The sequence below is a fragment of the Protomyctophum parallelum genome (genome assembly GCF_964188405.1).
Source record: "Protomyctophum parallelum genome assembly, chromosome: 11".
Lineage (NCBI taxonomy): Eukaryota > Metazoa > Chordata > Actinopteri > Myctophiformes > Myctophidae > Protomyctophum > Protomyctophum parallelum.
This window is the reverse complement of record NC_139707.1, coordinates 45,165,140-45,184,371: the sequence shown is the minus strand read 5'-3', so window position 1 is coordinate 45,184,371 and position 19,232 is coordinate 45,165,140. Positions and strand designations below refer to the sequence as shown.

General features: G+C 43.1%; 1 protein-coding gene across 1 annotated transcript in view; it reads right to left on the bottom strand.

Moving 5' to 3' along the window:
• Positions 1–19,232, bottom strand: part of LOC310867033 (low-density lipoprotein receptor-related protein 1B-like) — a gene marked incomplete at its 5' end in the record, with an annotated part of 569,593 nt that overhangs the window by 432,157 nt on the left and 118,204 nt on the right. The window contains 2 exon segments of the mRNA XM_083776826.1: positions 4,058–4,186; positions 5,676–5,795. Coding sequence (XP_083632952.1) covers positions 4,058–4,186; positions 5,676–5,795 — 249 coding nt within the window.

Below are 19,232 nucleotides of genomic sequence, written 5' to 3'. Positions count from 1 at the left end.
CCCAAGGACACTTCCACATGTGGACAGGAGGAGGAGCCGGGATTTGAACCGCCGACCCACGAATCATCACGTAGAAGAGCCTCCGTCCGACTCCTCCCGTCCAACACTCCCTGCTGAGAGTCATCCTAACCAGATGCCCGAACCACCTAAGCTGGCTCCTTTCCAGTACAGTGACAAATGTGACAAGCTTTTCACAAGAGGAGAAACCCTTTTTTTTCCATATTTTTTTTCAAAATGAGTTAATAGCACAGGCAGACTTTTCACATGCTAACTAAAGCACGTCTGAAATAAGTGTCAGAGCTGAAATCGACATGTAAATATGAAATAAATGCTTAAACATGTAGCTATAGGTGTAATGTTAGAGACCACAGAAGTGAACCTTTTCAAGCCTGTTTTCTCAACTCGCCGTTTCTCTGCAAGACATCACTCTATAAGACATATCTCCAAAAACTGGCGGGTCAAACTGAACAACCAATATGTCAATTTGAAGCTATGATTCCCTGCTTTCATATGACATGAAAAAACGAAAATTCTAAAAAGAAAATCCAACGGCATTGGATTGGCAATTTAGTCACAAGTATCCCTGCCCGGTCTTCTGTGTATTCGATTCCCCACCACACTCAGTGGTTAGAGGGCAGCTGCCTCCACCTGAGCGCCCCCATAACAAAGACTACAGTCCCCTCATCACGGCTGTTTACAGCATGAAGCCAATGCTTTTCAATCGAATGGTAGAATATAGTGAACGAACATAATTCCCCCCAGTGAAATTATGCACTTGAAACATTCCATTTCAAGAGACATGGGGATTGAGTGTCATTATTGACCTGAAATTCATTTATAAACTACAATAAACAGAGAGCCCCAACGGAGCCTGAATGAGCACTTATAAAACATTTAAACAAATCACACCGTGTGTGTTTGCTCACATATACCCTGCGTCAAGTTTGCAATGATGGGTTGATTTCATATAGCCATACGTCCTGCATGCCGTTAAAGGGATATTTCACTTTTAAAAATAAAATTGGGTCATTTCATTGTCTATACTCGAGGCTATACCCCAGACTTTTAAGTTGATAGATTCAGTATTTAGATATTTGATACAAACCCAATGTAACTTCAAACTGGTGCAGTACGACGTAGTTCAGAAAGGTCATTGGTCCGACAAATGACAACCCACCTCATCTCCTAACCTAACCATAACCGCAAGCACGGGAGCAGACGCTATAGTCCGACATGCGGATGAATGTCGGACTAATGCCCTGTCCGAAAAGCGTCCACCACCCACTTCAAACTCCAATTTAACCGTGACTACATGGTTCATCAAATACACCCATCCTTGGTTCTCTGGTGACTCTCTCCTACAGGGTCCGTGTTTTTAGCATGGGGGGTCAGATCAACATATGGAATGTCAGCTCCATATATGGAGATCTGAGGATTTGAGGTCAGACACACTTTGAACTTGCAGATCTGCCGTGTTTGCTATTTCTTAATTATAATCCTGAAAAGTAACATTATTGGACGTACACCGTTTCTACCCGACAGAGACGATATTATGACGTTGGAGAAGGCAGTATTCACACCTAAATACAGTATTCACACCTATATATACAGTATTCACACCTATATACAGTATTATTAATATTATGACTGGTGATCTGCTGCCGGACGGAACGTTGGAGAAGTCACACCTATATATATATATGCTTACCATATAATCTACAAATGATTTATTGGGCTGGGATCAGAGGGCTTCCATTAGACGGTGGAAATGCTACACCTCGGGGGTATTGCTTTCAAAGAAGCAAGTGGATGTTGAGCACACACATGGGGGGGGAGATGGTGGGGCGATAAAAAAATATCTCTCACTTAACAAGATTGAATTCCAGGAAGGCAAATTGGGGCTGCCGAGTTCTAGAACTCAAAATAATTTCAAACACCTTAACCCCCCCTCCCCATCTCCTGGTCTTCGGAGAGCATACGTGTTCTCTATCCCCCCCCCCCCCCCCCCCCCCTCTCCCTCTCTTTCTGAAATTTATAGTCATGGGATTTTACAACTAATGGTAACCCCATAGTTATCCCTGGTACCTGCAATCCTTCTCTGCTAAATTAATATTAATGCGTGTGAGCATTGGGTTCAGTTAACCCATTTAGGCCGGACGTCGAATTAAAAAAAAAATGCATGTCTTCTAAAATCCTGACAGTTTTTTTTTTTTTTTTAATACCTACACCGGACAGTGGTGCTCAATATTTCATTTCATATCAAGGACCCCAAAAATGATATGTAATTGGCCTCCGACCCTCAAACATTTGAGTTAAAAACGTTCGTTCTGAAAAGAATATATATTCCAAATTTGCGCCACATTTTCACGATTTTACAAAAATAGCAGACCTACAAGCTCGAGTGGCGCGCTATGAGCTTGTAGGTCTGCTATTTTTTTCAATAGCTAAATTATAACATAATGTTTAAAACACCAAAGAATGGGTTCCCGCCCAGACTGGGTTAAGTTTATGGGTAATCATATTCAGTTTATTCCTGGTAGGACACCAGTCACGTTGATTAAAAGCAGCAACAGTGGTTCGCTCTCCCCACAGCCTAGGTGTGCTCTCTACTGTGCTTTGTGCTTCCAGCTATTTCCAACCCCACATGTGCCATAACAGCTAACAAACCCCTTCCTCAATGCCATGCCAGGCACCAACACAACCACAGACAAACAACAAAGAAATGATTTCCCTTCACGGTTCGACAGACAGACAAAAATATGCCTCGTGCAAGGTTAACCCATTTTGGGCGCGGAACCCCTTTTGGTGTTTTAACTAAGCATTATGTTATACTTTAGCTGTTGAAAAATACAAGCTCACAAGCCACCGAGTGGTGCGTTACGAGCTTGTAGGTCTGCCATTTTTGAAAAGTCGTGAAAATGTGCCTCAAATCTTTGAATATATATTATTACAGAGCGAACGTTTTTAACTCAAATCTTTGCTTCTGGGGAGGTCCCTGGAACAACATATTTTCAGATGGGGGGGCGGAGGCATATTACATATAATTTTTGTGGTCCTTGACATGAAATATTGAGCACCACTGATACAGAAACATGAGGTTTTTCAGAAAACTGTCATGATTTTGAAGATTTTTTAAAATCAGGCCTAAACGGGTTAAACTTGTTTACTAGCGGACGCCGGGACCACCACACACATACAACACCAACTTGTTGTGTTGTGTGTCACTAAAGTAGGCTATTTTGCATTTGCGGGGACATATTTTTGTTACAGGCGTTATACAGACATTAGCATAAATCAAGGTGACGCTGGGCATTGTGTCTTTTTGCACAAAACACTATCCCGACTGCTCCCACTTAAAATCTTATGCTCATTAATTTTATCATTATATCCATGGCCTGACCACGTCTCCCCGCTCCCATGTGGGTGATAGATGTGGTCACCGCTAAACCACATTAATCTTGTGCCATGCAACCCAAACGCTGGTTGTGGAGGTAGAAAAAAAGAAATAGAGAAAAAAAAAAAAACATTAGGCTGAACATATAAAAACTGGAACTATCCTGTTATGGTTCGGTGAAAAAGACGCGTCCATATCTTCCATTTTATTAAGTCATTCTGGGCGGGGACCCCTTTTGGTGTTTATATTATAGCGTGATGTTATACTTTAGCTGTTGAAAAATAGCAGATCTTCAAGCTCGTAGCGTGGCACCGAGTGCCGCGCTACGAGCTTGTAGATCTGATCTTTTTTTTTATCGTGAAAATGTGGCGCAAATCTTTGAATATATATTCTTTCAGAGCGAACGTTTTTAACTAAAATCTTTGCTTGAGGGCGTCCCTGGAACAACATGTTTTCAGATGGTGGTCGGCGCGCCAAGTACATTGACATGAGATATTGAGCACCACTGATATAGAAACATTTCAGGTATTTCAGAAAACTGTTCAGAAGACATTTTCAGAAGACATTTTCAAAATGTTCGAAGCCAGGTCAGAACGGTTTAATAGAGATATAGAAACGAAACACGATGCTATATGCAGATGATGTCGTTGCGTGACCTCTCACCTTGCTTGGCTTTGCAGGACGTCCCGTCAGGCGTCAGCGTGTATCCGTCGGTGCAGCTGCATCGGTACGACCCGTAGCTGTTCATGCAGGTCTGGCTGCATACGCCGTACACCGCACATTCATCATGGTCTTATGCGGAGGGGAGAGGGAGAGAGAGTCATTTGTAACAAATTAGGTGTGCTCAAACATGACCCAAATACATAAAAGATACTTAATGTGGCCTTACTCCAGCACCTCGGATATAATTACTTTATGTATCCAAGGGGGCATTTTTTTCATTTCGTTTTTTTCTTTTTTTTCTTTAGAGGCTGCATCTTACTGTACGAGCTACTGTATACCGAACGACTGTTTCCGCTACCCTCCCGCCAAACATGAGGGAATGCACAGGGATATGTTTTCCGCTATAATGTGTCCGCCATATGCTCAGGGCATATGGCGGACACAAACCAATAGACAAGAATCAACACCACACCCGTCCCACACGCGTGTCACCGCGTTGTGAGCGGCTATCTCCATGTGGCCTGCGTACAGTCGCTTCATTTGGGCTTGCTTTCATAGACCTGATTGCTTAATAAGGACTGCCAGCAGCTTTTTCACTGACTTCTGCCAGCTCTATTCATATTTTCAATTCATCATTTTAATGCCAATAGAGAAATCCGTGACATACACACTATATCTCATTTTAACACGGCAATCCTGTAGTATTAGACACCCAGTCCTGATGGTGGCGGTAGCGTCACCATTATTTTGACCAAATAGAGAGAATCTGGCGAAGTCACTTCCGGTTCAAGGACAATAACATCCGCTACTTTTTTTTTGCCCTGTGCGACACAGGCAGATGTCCGGGATGCTAAGCTAACATCGTATATTTTTATATCTAAGTCGAATTAAGCTCTAATCAAGCCCCAAATATCGCATTTTACGCAGCGATGCACATAAAGACCACGCCCGTGCGTGATCCCCCGTGCACGCGAGGATTACATCGGCTGTTAGCCAAACTAGCCAAAAGTTGCTACATTATGCATTCCCATTGGTACATTGGAATGAGCTTGCAGGAAGCAAAAGCGCAGGCCCAGAAGAGAGTGAGATGGAGAGCTCTGGTTGGACGCCCTATGCCCCTTGACGGGGTAAAGTCAAGATTAAGTCAAGTATAGGGAATAAAACAAACCCGTCAATTCCGTCAACGGAAGGTTTGGATTTATTGATTCAATCCGCCAATAAGGGCCTTTCTCGGCCCCACCTCTCTCCCTGTGTTTTAGGATCTAAGATGGCCGCGGCACCAGGATGGGGTGGGGCCGCGTCGACATATGCCCTTTACTGGGCTGCATTCAAGACACCTGCCTTGTGTCTGACACCTGACCTGTGTCTGAACACAGCTTTGATGCTTTTGAAACCATATGGGGGTTCCATTGGAAATGCATTGGAGTGGCCATTAAACACAGACACAAGACAAGACGGGTGTCTTGAGTTTGTGAACGCAGCCCAGTAAGGCCATGCACCCCCTCCTGGTGCTGCGGCCATCTTGGATCCTAAAACACAGGGAGAGAGGTGGGGCCGAGAAAGGTCCTCAAGTGTCGTTCAAAGGGGTTAAAATGTGTCACCGGTGCAGGAGCCTCACCTCTGCAGCTCGTGCCGTCCTCGCCGACCTCGAAGCCGTCGGCGCAGAAACAGAAGGTTCCGTTCCTCGTCATGACGCAACCGTAGCGACACCGCAGCTCGTGACAGGCTGAGAGGAGCTCTGCAGGGAGGGGGGGGTGGGGGAGAGAGAGAGAGAGAGAGTATAGTGAGTATTAAGGCAAAGAGGTGGCAAATTACTTTCTCTGATTACATTTCTGATTGGGAAGGGAAATTTCCCCTTTCCCCTCCCAGTCATAGCCATTCCTTTTCATCGGCTCCTTCTCCTGTGTGTTTTGCCCCGGGCCGTGACTGGGCCGGGCCCAAACAGTTACTGAGGCATTGCCATCTCTGACAGATTCCGGGGGTTTGGTTTGGGGGGGTCGATATAGTTGTTAAGTCTGGGGTGAAAACGCCACAGGGAACTAATGACGGAAAGAGTAGCAGCTTTTTGGGGTATAAAGTGCAGACTCTGAACTGAAAGTTGGCTGCAGGCCTCACTGAACTCAGTGCAACACGTACGCCGCCCTCGAGAAATCACAGTGAATGACAGAAGGACTGGGAATAGAATGGAATAGAGCAGAACAAAGTTTAAAAGTTGAGTTGACTGACTTCCTGTATAGTTTAACCCATTCTGAACGGGCACCTGTTTTGGTGTTGGCATCATGTCATGCTTTAGCTATTGAAAAATAGCAGATCTACAAGCTCATAGCGCGCCACCGAGTGGCGCGCTACGAGCTTGTAGGTCTGCTATTTTTGAAAAATCGAAGAGCGACTGACATTTTTTAGAATCTGATCTCAGGTCAGAATGGGTTCGTCAGACCAGTGTGTGTCCAGTGGAAACCTCGTATTAATCTGATCTCAGGTCAGAATGGGTTAATACCCTCTAGTGTTAGTCAACGGGACCTAGAGTTGGCTCATATGGGCTTGTACCACGTTTCCCCCCCCCAAAAAAAATAAATGCACCGAATCGTTTTGACATCCGATTCTGATCTGATAGTTCGGCTATTTTTGTTTTCCATCAGAAAATAGATTGTCAGGTTCGAGTGGTTAAACAGTATTAAACCTACTGTAGGCTCTATCAGATAGATAGATAGATAGATAGATAGATAGATAGATAGATAGATAGATAGATAGATATGTTTTGTGCACAGCAGTCATCAGGATATACATAAAACATATGCAAACAAACAGATCACACGGTACATAGACAATAAAGAAACAGTGCCAACAGAAGGCCACCAGTCATATAGTTCCAAGAGGCATCACATCACACTGTATGCACGGAACTGAGACGGAGCCTGCTTCGGACAACACACCACAGCACATCATAATGCTGTGTCGGCATACAAAGATATGGACACCAGCGGCATGAAGCTACTGAAGTATATTTTATACCATACACTAACTACAACTAGACTAAATAGAGACAAAAAGGCTGAATGAGTTTCTCTAAACTAGAGTACCAGGCATCAAAGCCTCAGACGATCGGATGAAGGAACACGCAGGCAGAGAGATGAGCTGAAGTGTAGAGTTGTATTTATTGCAACCGAGACCAAAAACAGCAGCTTCCCCGTAGGCCATGCATGCTGTGTGCCACGGGAGCACACCACAGACTAACCACCTCGATGGTCAGCCTGCTAAAAGACCCCCTATTTCACTTACAACAGGACATTATATGCAGTTTTCCATCAAACACTTGGGTTTCTGGGTTTTTTGTTGATTTTACATACATAGGAATAGCAGATGCATACATAATCAAGTGGCCTCTTGTTGAGACAATAGTATGCAGATCAACAACTTGCATAGGAATAGCAGACGTGTGTTTTGATTCACACCTGAGAGAAGCTACAGGAGTAACGAACAATGCAGAGTACTCGACTGAGTGATTGCCTTCAGCTAGACAGACAGACTAGACAATCAACTCACTTAGCATCACCTGAGCACAGGGACCGAAATGTATTTCCTATAGTTGAACATTTGAACATAGCCTAGGCTATATCATGACATTTGGATACCACACTACAAAGATGCATCCAGCGTTTTGTAGCTGCTGCAAAAGCTGCAACAGCTACTTAGCTTGAATAGTATAGTTTCAACTTCAGCTAGTTAGTAGGAGTTTTGTCCCCCTCAGCCATCGCGGCATTAAACAAACTGCCCCGCCGATAGGATGGTTCTGTACACAGTGGGGACCTCATGTTTTGGTTTTGTATCGTCTTGGTGTTATGTGCTCTGTGTTGTTTTTGATGTGGGTGTTGAACAGATTGTGAAGACAAATATCCTTCGGGGACAATAAAGATTATTATTATTATTATTCAGCTACAAAAAAAAAAACGATATGCTGCTCTGGCTTTGTATCTTTGCATATTTTGTATCTTTTGTGTATGCCACTGTGAACGCAGAATTAGTGTGTACTGTATATAATATACTGATTCTTATAACATGGGACATGAGGACGAAAGGACACAGGATAAAGCGTTAAAATATGGGTTAATTTAAACTCTCGTAAAAACAGGCAGAATGTACAGTTGTCAGATATGTTTAGAGCCCCCGCAATGCAGTCAACAAATACGACGCTACTGTAGGAAGTAAGGTACAGTGAGATGGTGAGATTATTGTGCAGCATCGGGTGAGAATCATGCCTTTAATAATAGTAATAATAAACTGTATTTATATAGCACCTTTCATGACATAAATGTGCTTCCGTGGCATGTGCTTTACAGGTCAATAAAAAAAGCAAAGCAAAGACATAAAAATAAAATGACATTAAAACAACAGCGAAGAACATACATATTTAATTTACAGTCGTATTTTGACTGCTTCGGTTATTGCATTCTGTCGCGGTTGTTTTCTTTGACCGGTGTTTAGCCCAGGGGGGTCTTCAACGTTGTGAAGGTCAAGCGGACCCCTTAGCCGAGGCAGAGATGAAGCAGGGACGCCACTAAATTACTAGAGTGTTGCAGATTAAACTCTTTCATAGATGTCTATCTACAAGAAACAGCTCACAGGAACGCCTTGCAGTGTGAGTGAGGCATGGTGAGCTTGTAGATCTGCTATTCTCGGCTATAGTGTTCCCCTCGGTACATATAGGGATGTTCAAGTGGTTAACCCGTTTTGACCTGAGATCAGATTTTTAAAAATGTCTGTTTGAAAATGACAGTTTTCTGAAAAAAGCTATGTTTCTATGTCAGTCGTTCTTCGATTTTTCAAAAATAGCCAGACCTACAAGCTCGTAGCGCGCCACTCGGTGGCGCGCTATGAGCTTGTAGATCTGCTATTTTTCAATAGCTAACATTATGCAAAAGGGGTTCCTGCCTTATGCAAAAGGGGTTCCTGCCCAAAATGGGTTAATGAATAAATAAGTACAAATCCTATTAAATAAAGATTTGGCTACCCCATATATAGCAGATATAAATAGCCCACACACAATTGAACTGGCAGTTACAGAACAAAATGGTCTAGGACACGTAATTGGTATAAGATTGAGTTCTATATGCATGTTCCTCGGGATTGCATTACTACTGCAGGCAACGTGTTTGTTCATTATTATTAATCAACAGCCTGTAACGAGCTGCTAATGAACACCAACCAGTTGGATCTTCTCCCGCTGCAGTGGTTTACAACCCTTTTCATATTAAGGCCCTATTAAGCCTCTCAGAACCAAAAAAATAAAGAATATTTTCTTACAGTTAGATAAGAATTTGTCCACAATTCCATGCTGGAATTTCATAGGAGAGGTAGGCTAACTTAAGGTAGGCTAACGAACGCAAATGTTGATCAAAAGAACAATTCTTCTAATTATCTCTATACTGTATGTGTTTACTTCTTGTAAACATTTGTTTTATTAAAACAATAATCTAACTCTTGAGCATGAAATGAAACCAAATTGGATCCGGGAGGGTACATTTGCTTTCATAGTATGCTCTATCAAGAGTTAAAGATTTACAAGGGTCCATTTGGTTACCGACATCTCCATCATTAAGCTGGGGACCACCTGCAACACCGAATACCCTCAAGGCCCACTGTTTGACTGTTCTACCGCACTGTATCTGTAATAATAAGAATAACCTTTGGCACTGTACTTATTCACTGTCAAGGCTTTACGCACTACAGTACAGTGGCTGTGGTTTGTGGCGGTGTACGGCCATGTTTCTCTCAGGATAAACATAAAAGCTATCCCCAGCCTTGGATTATATAGGGAGGGCTGTAGGAGGAAGAGATCTGAGCCCTAGATAAAATGTTGGTCAATATTATGAGATAAGTGATCACATTAATCCATTCTGAACGGGCACCCATTTTGGTGTCAGCATCATGTTATGCTTTAGCTATTGAAAAATAGCAGATCTACAAGCTCATATCGCGCCACCGAGTGGCGCGATACGAGCTTGTAGGTCTGCTATTTTTGAAAAATCGAAGAGCGACTGACATTTTTAGAATCTGATCTCAGGTCAGAATGGGTTCATCAGACCAGTGTGTGTCCGGCGGAAACCTCGTATGAATCTGATCTCAGGTCAGAATAGGTTAAAGATGTGGCTAGTACCGAGGGAGCTCCGCAGAGCACCGATGTCCTCTGCAGAAATATCTGAGGATCAATGGTGGCAAGAAGTAACTGAGTACATGTACTCAAGTACTGTAGGCTACAGTGCTCGAGTATACAATTGTTAGGTAGGCCAACTTTTACTTTACTGGAGTATTTCCAGTTTTCAATACTTTTACTCCTCCGCTATATCTCAGAGGCAAATATTGTACTTTTCATCCCACTACAATTATTTGAAGAACATATAGCTACTATGTACTTTTTCGTTGATGTTGAGTATAATTATTAACGACGTCAACCCTACGTATTTGAAAATGGCGGATCTCCTGTACATGCTCACAATGCGTTGCGTGTTATGAGCTTGTAGATCTGCTATTTTAAAACCCTTTAATACATAGTATGGATCAAATGGTGACATTCTGAACAAAGGGCACGTTTGCTTTTAAGTGTGTGTTGATGCCAATATGTTTTGTACTTTTACTTAACACGGAGCCCGCATAGACGCGTAGAAAGCGTAGATAAACTTCAATATGGCAGCCCGCCAGAACCGTAGGCTACGTCTTCTAGGCTTTATATTCTTTAATCCATGTTTTGATCGGATCGCATCGATAGCAGTCTCTCGTTTGCATGCCAGTGTAAAGTGTGACCGTGGCCGCGGCGGCCATTTTGAATATGCGCGCGCATCCACCTGCACTCTATGGCCCTCATTTATCAATCGAGTGTAAAATCTGCCACAAATTCGAGTGCAGGTTTCGTAGTACACCCACGTCTCCACGGCATTTATAAAGTGATCGCAAACAGCTGATCCTTCCTTAATTTCGTTCTCACGTTAATAAATGTCACGGCTGAATTTGATCTGGCACGCCCTAAGAAATCAAGCCTCGCCCTCGTTTTTGCGACCTGAACCACTGCTATACGATCTGGAAACCATGGTTACCGTGCCTTTCTGCCCGCCTCACCCCCCTCTCTCATACACACACACACACACACACACACACACACACACACACACACACAGACGCACACAAGCTGCACGCACACGCAACTTGCAAGCCCAACTAACTGGTGTGTTGTTAAATAAATAAACAACGAACACCTGCATGAATTACATAAAGTTGTAGGCCTACCCTGTCTGTTCCCTCTCACCTCGCTTGCCTTGCTGTCATGTCCACGCACGCACGCACCTACGCTACATGACACATTAAATAAAGCTGTCTAGGCCCAGGCCGTAGCGTAACGGTCTGGGCACCGGACTGGTAATCCAGTCGCAGTGTGCCGCGGGTTCGACTCCCGGACCCGACACGGCCTTTACTGCATGTCATCCCCCCATCTCTCTCCCGTTTCCTGTCAGCCTACTGTCTGTCCCTTCAAAAATCAATAAAAGGCGTAAGCCGCAAAAAAATATCTTAAAAAAATAAAAAAATAAAGCTGTCTGTTTCTCCTCTCGCTTCGTTTCCCTTGCTGCCCGCCTCACCCCCCGCACACATATCGCAATTTTTCACTGTGTGTTGTTAGTTGTATATTAAATCATTAAAGTACTTTTAATTTAATATACAACAAGATATATTAGTGAACGAAAACCTGAACCTGTGAACCATAATTAAATAACAAATAGGCACACACACGCTGCTGTTTTGCAGGTGCTCCTCCTGTCCAGTGTGTCTGTCTGTCTGTCTGTCTGTCTGTCTGTCTGTCTGTCTGTCTGTCTGTCTGTCTGTCTGTCTGTCTCTCTCTATCACAGTGGTCCGTCCGTGACCAACTGACCATGCACGTTCCGACGTTCGACAGTCTATTTAGATTGCCTCGCAGACGTTAGTCACTGCAGTGGCCGCCGGCCGGGCTGTCAACTGTCATTATATGAATGTGCAGCAAAAACCGTATATAGCCTCATGTGGCTGGTGGTTGCTTGGCTGGGTAATATACCTATATATCTCCGATGTAGTTCCCACTTGCGCTGGGAGCCTGGCACGGTACATTTGGCATTGAGCGACGCGTCGGGTTTATTATATTGCACATACCGTAAGAAATACATCGGCCTTCATGCTGTAGATTAGGCTACAGTAGGCTATACCACGTTGGGACTGCTGCACTATACTCTCCAACGTCCCGTCATGGAAATATTTCAGCACAGACAGCCCAAATCCTCGCATGTATGCGCTCATGCAAAACACTGTTTAAATGGCTTAAGCATCTCTTGCAACATTGTTTTTAATTGCGCGATTTTATCTCCTACTAATTTCATATGACACATGTATTCCTTAACATTTTTATTTATTTATTTTTTACATGTAGCCCATATACATTATACATACCTTTTATATAAACATTTTAGGAGTGAATACATATATGTTTAGATGCCTGTGACAGCCTCTCAGCAGTTCAGACAAGGCTGCTCCGCTTGTGTAAAACAGAAAAACAGCGTACGCCAGCTGAAGAGTAGACGTGACTATTTGTCCTACTCAAGTTCAATTTCAAGCTTTGCCGGAAATGTTAAATGCCGAAAATGTCGGTAATTTCGGCGTGCGCCCATATTTTGGCGTACGCACGGTTGATACATGAGGGCCTATGTGCTGCTTTCAACGGCCTGTATCTCCAAATCGGCGCAATGAATGTCGTTTCTGGTGAAAACAAGGTTTTTCCAACGGCCGACAGCAGGAGGCGCTGTGATACTCGCAGTCGGCGTTTTTTCTGCCACGAGCGACAGAACAACAACCAGTCAAGACACCACACACACAACATTACGTCATGGTAACATCCGGTTACGGATATTCGGCTCTTCAAAATAAGGGTTGAAAAACCTTGGCAATGCGCAAAATAAATAAATTAGGCTGCATTAATCCTGGCGGGCAGTTAAGTAAATTTGTAATACCGGACTTGTGCTGTACTTGTAAACGGAGTATAATTTCTTCCATCACTGCAGAAAATCTTGGCTACTAGTGAGGAAATAAACATTTCTATGAATTCAGCAGTACTGTATGTCTTAACAACAATTTATAATTGGTCCAAAGTGAACACAAATTAATTGCTTCCCCCGTTAAACACTCGTCACAGGAATGGTCAGACTTCAATGCAGTGTGCTGTATGTGTATATTAAGCTAGAATGTGCTTGTTTTGGTTTAGTACGTGTAATGCCTTGACGTTTCTGTTCCAACTCCATATGGCAACGTATGATACATTTGCTTGTGAGTTTGTGAATGTCTGTGTGTGTGTGTGTGTGTGTGTGTGTGTGTGTGTGTGTGTGTGTGTGTGTGTGTGTGTGTGTGTGTGTGTGTGTGTGTGCGAGTGTGTGTGCATGTGTTAAACACCCACACCACCCTGCCCATACACGCGCGGCGTGCGTGTATCTGTATGTGGTGGATGTACAAATGGAACATATTGGACCCATAACTCTTGCAGGTCCATTTTGTTCCATTCGAGTCGAATAATGAACACTTACAGTCAGACTTTGTCTGGCCTATACGGTACGGGCCTTGAGCAGCGTACAGTAAAACTCATCCAGGCTGCTGCAGTCTGCCTGAAAGTCCAACACGACATACAAATGGAGACAAACTGCAGACCTCAACCTTTACGTCCTGCTCTCTGGGATTCAGAGTTCAAACACCAAATCTCTCGCAGCACAAGAGAGAGCAAATTCTACCACTCATCCAACATGGGCCAGCTAGGGGATCAGTAAACACAGGTTCTCTTTGGAAAAGGGTTTAGTTATATAAGTCCAATTCTTTCTAAGCATTCTAAGTTCAATTCCTCTGTGGGCATCACAGTGGAGAAACAGAATCTAGAGGTGAACTTGAAGTTAAAAGTTGAAAGTAGAAAATCCTTTCTTCCACAAAGGGAGGGAGGTTCAAAAACATGTTTTGTCTTTGTCTCTGTGATGTAATATATATATAGGTATAACAAAGTATAAAAAATGTAGTACTCCAGTAAAGTAAAAGTACCTAAAAATTGTGGAAATTAAGTAAATGTACTTTCCACCCCTGAAGTACTGTATGTCTGTATGTGTGTGTGTGTGTGTGTGTGTGTGTGTGTGTGTGTGTGTGTGTGTGTGTGTGTGCGTGTGTGTGTGTGTGTGTGTGTGTGACGGAGTCTGTGTGCGTGCGTGTGTTCGTGGGTGAGTGCGTGCGTGCGTCCACACTTTTGTGCGAGGATGAACCAAAAGAGCAGGCAGATTACGGCCGTGATAAATGCTCAGCGGAATCAGTGACACGACCGAAAGGAACGACCCTCAAAAAAATTAAGTTTTAACCCATCTAGACCTGAGGACGACTCTCAAAAGGAAACGCTTCTAAATCCTAACGGTTTTCTGAAAAACCCACGTTTGAACTTGTAGATTGGGGTGCATACTTAGTTTAGTCATCGGTTAGACATGGGTTAAGGTTAGGTTTAGGTGTGCTGCCCCGTGGGAGGTTAAATGGTAAATGGTGCATTTATATATAGCACCTTTAATCCAAGGCGCTTTACATAGATTATGCATTACATTCACCCATTCATACACACATCCATACACCGACTGCAGCGGAAACCATGCAAGGCACCAACCAGCACATCGGGAGCAATTAGGGGTTCAGTGTCTTTGCTCAAGGACACTTCAACATGTAGACAGGAGGAGGAGCCGGGATTCAAACCGCCGACCCATGGATCATTGGACGACCTGCTCTACCTCTTGAGCCAGTCGCCACAGGTTAGGTTTAGGGTGAGGGTTAGAGATAGGTTGTAGTTGTAGGACTAATGACTGGTCTAACCCATGACTAGTCTAAACCAAAGTACTGTCTAAACTAAGTACTGCACCCTGTAGATCTGCTATTTGTATAGCAATAGCTGAAGTATAACGTAAATGCTTAAAACTCTGTTCCCGTCCTGAAAGGCTTAATTGCACAAAGATGGATATGCCAGCGCTGAACATTAATTACTGTCAAATAATAACTGCCTAGAGATGACGGCACACATTGATTGTCTTTTATTCCTCCGCCCGGCAACAGTAGAGAGAGGACTCCACTCTGAAAAACCTGGAGTGGATATTTATCTCTGAATGTATAACAGCATATACAAATGGAACCGTTACTGTATGTTTTTGTGGTCGGGTGGAAACTGGAAACCTCATATGTCCAAAACCGTTAAGGGCAGTACATACTCGCTCCGACCACCGAACTTTTCGTCGGAAAGCTCCGGTACAACATGACGTCACTCGCAACTTCTGAAACGCATTCCTCCAAATTTGTGTTCTGAAAGCTGCACTCCCATATGATGTGACTCTCCGAACTCTACTTTGGAGAAGAAGTTAAAGTCTGATCTTTCCGACGAAAAGTTCGGTGGTCGGAGAGAGTATGGACTGCCCTTTACTTTTCTAGGATTCAAATTAAAAAATAGAAGATTTTTGTTTTGCTGAAAACCATAAGCTCAAATGTGACCTTGACACACACCTTGAACCCATTCTACATTCTACAAATGTCTTGTACGTCCTAACAGTTTGATGAAAATCTGTCGTTATACATGCAGCGCTCAAAACTTCTCCATGTCAAGGATTTTGTTCCAGGGACACCCAGAAGCAAGGATTTTAATTAAAATGTTTCACTTTAAAGTATATATATATATTTTTTTTTAAATAGGCCTACATATTCACAGATTTGCACAAATCATGATTTTTCAAAGAATTGCAGATCTACAAGCACGTATAGGGCAGCACAAAGTGGGTTTGGAGCTTGTGGATCTGTTTAAAAAATAAAATAAACTTGTCTGTGCCACTATAGTTTGATGAAGTAGGCCAGTAGGGCATTCATAGTTATAGAAATAAAAAGTTGAAAATATAGAAGAGGTCGACAGCCACTGTATACTCTCAGAGTTACAAATGGATAAATTAACAGTTTGACTGCGGAAAACGATTTATCAGACTTTTAATCAACCCCCCTTCACTGCCGAGATTGTTGTATTACCTTTAGAGCATACGCTGAATTATTTGGGCTTTTAATCCGCGAAAATCGAGCGAAAAAAGCTTCCACCGTTTGTTATGAACGGCTGGACCACCCGCCATCTTGGTACACCCGGAAGACGCAGCACAGGACCCTCCTCCATGAGGCGTTGAACCCCATTCGTTTACATTGGCCTCAATTTCCCAGAAGCCCTAGCAGCCCACAGCATGTGACGATTTCCGGTTTCATCTCAAAACAGATGCATCTTCTCTCTTTCTCCGCGGCGATGACGGATTTTCTTTTTTTTTGTTTACATTACGGCGGATTAAACACATAAAACAAAAGGCGCGTATGTCCGATATGGCAGCGACAATAACCTGGAGTAATCCATTCAAAGCACGGAAACTGTTAAAACTGACGGTTTTACTTTGTAGGCAATCACAGGTTCAAAAAATTATACAATGTTGCGACAGCATGCAGACGAGTTCAATTTGTGACAGCATAGTATTATTTACGGTTAACATCAGTGAAGTGTGGGTCACACCTTAATCAAAAGAGAGAGAGATAGAGAGAGAGGAGAGAGAGAGAATAAGTCTGCATTATGTCAACCTCGTTTTGAAGGAATTACAAGCAAGAGTTATGCAAGAGCGGGAGGCACTGCCGCACTAGCTCTCTTTGCTTTAGACTTGGGAGTTTTATCGAGTTGTCAGAAGTCCATTTCTTATTAATGTAACTGTACGGCTCTTTCTTTCTTTCCCCGTTAGCTCACGGATATGGTGAAATTAATTGGACAGCCGGAGCGAATGTGGCGTATTATGAAAAGCTATTGGAGAGCTTTTTTACAATGCGATACGTTAACGGATATGGATGGAGACAAAAGGGAAGCGATTAACCCAATTCGGACGGGAAGCATTATGTTATACTATAGCTATTGAAAAATAGCAGATCTACAAGCTCATAGCGCGGCACTCGGTGCCGCACTATGAGCTTGTAGACCTGCTATTTTTGAGCGTTTTTAACTCAAAGCTTTGCTTCTAGGGGGGTCCCTGGAACAACATTTTCAGATGGGGGTCGGCGGCCAAATACATATAATTCTAGGGGTCCTTGACATTAAATAGTTTGAGAACCACTGACATAGTCAGGACTTAGAAGACATTTGTAGAATCGGGTCTAAATGGGTTAATACAAATTGCCAAAGTTATGCATATAGGAATCAGAATATTATCGGGAGAAGCAGACAAAGCACTGGGGGTTTGGGGGGGGGGGGGGGGTAGTACCATGCTTGTACCCCCCAGGGTGTAGGATTGTACCATACATGGACCCCCCAGGGTGAGGGATGGAGAAATTACTTCTCCTGCGTTTAACCAGAAAATGGTTTTTCTCCGATGTGATCGTGGTCATGCTGCCTAGTGGAGACGTGATTGTCCAGCAGAATGGGTACAGTACAGTACAGTACAGTACAGTACAGTACAGTACAGTACAGTACAGTACAGTACAGTACAGTACAGCACAGTACATTATACAGTACAGTACAGTACAGTACAGTACATCACAGCACAGCACAGCACAGCACAGCACAGCACAGCACAGCACATCCCTCTTTTGGGCAGATTATTATAGGCGGTGAAAATGTGTAACACTACAAAAAAATGTAAACACTTAAAAAAAAAAATAGCCTGCAAGCTCACAACGTGCTCACAATCGGCTGTGGTATTTCAAAGTTTAAAACAGGCCTGATAGAAGCTTAAATATTACCACGTAAAAATGTCCACGCATACAAAGTGTAGTTATCGGCATTTGCTTGTCTCCATGGCAACTTATAACGACTAGCCAATCACAGCACGACCTTCCTGCCTGTCCGTCCATCCATTCCATACAGGCTATGGGATCTTAACCCATTTTTGGTATCTTAAGCATTGTTATACTTTAGCTATTGAAAAATAGCAGATCTACCGAGTGCCGCACTACGAGCTTGTAGATCTGCTATTTTTTGAAGAATCGTGAACATGTGGTGCAAATCTTTGAATATATGTTCTTTCAGAGTGAATGTTTTTTAACTCAAATCCTTTGCTTCTGAGGGGTTCCTGGAACAACATGTTTTCAAATGGGGGTGCAGCTGCCAATTACATATAATTTCTGGGGTCCTTGACGTGAAATATTGAGCACCACTGATATAGAAAGAGGTATTTCAGAAAACGGTCTTAGATTTAGAAGACTTCACTTCAATAAACAAATATGTACCGATATAAAGGTCTGTCTTGGGGGGGGGGGGGGGGGTTTCTATCCACTGGGTTCACAGTGCTATGCAGTAGCAGCTGCAGGAGAACTAAAATGCTGCTCTATAGAAGTGCTTTGGTTAACCCATTTTGGACTGAGGACGATTAAAAAAAAAAGGTCTCTAAATCCTAACATTTTTCTGAAGTCAGTGGTTCTCAACCTTTTTCATGTCAAGGACCCCCAGAATTATCTCTATTGGGCCACGGACCCCCATCTCAAAATATGTAGTTCCCCCCCCCCCCCCCCCCCCAGAATAAAATATTTTAGTTAAAAATGTTTGCTCTGAAATATATAATATCCAATGATCTGCGCCACATTTTAAACGTTTTTTTTTTCAAAAATAGCAGACCTACAAGCTCGTAGCGCGCCACTCGGTGGCGCGCTATGAGCTTGTAGATCTGCTATTTTTCAATAGCTAAGGCATAACATAGTGCTTAAAAGTAAAACACCAAAAGGGGTTCCTGCCGTAAATGGGTTAAAGGCAGTCACGGGAGTGATAACACTGTATATACTGTAGTCATATAGTGAGACAGGGAGAGGTTACACACTCCACTGCTTTTCATAACTAGGCTATTAGTACGTACTGTACCATATATAACAGCACATGCATTTCCGAGGCTGCAGCCCACGATTCATGTTGGTCCATAATGTTAATATGATATCATATTATATAGTATACTTGGAGGAGCTGATGGCAGGTAAAGTGCTGATGGTAGGTGTTGTTGTAAGTACTTGGAGGAGCTGATGGTAGGTAAAGTGCTGATGGTAGGTGTTGTTGTAAGTACTTGGAGCTGATGGTATGTGTAAGTATAGTTGGAGGAGCTGATGGTAGGTGTTGCTGTAT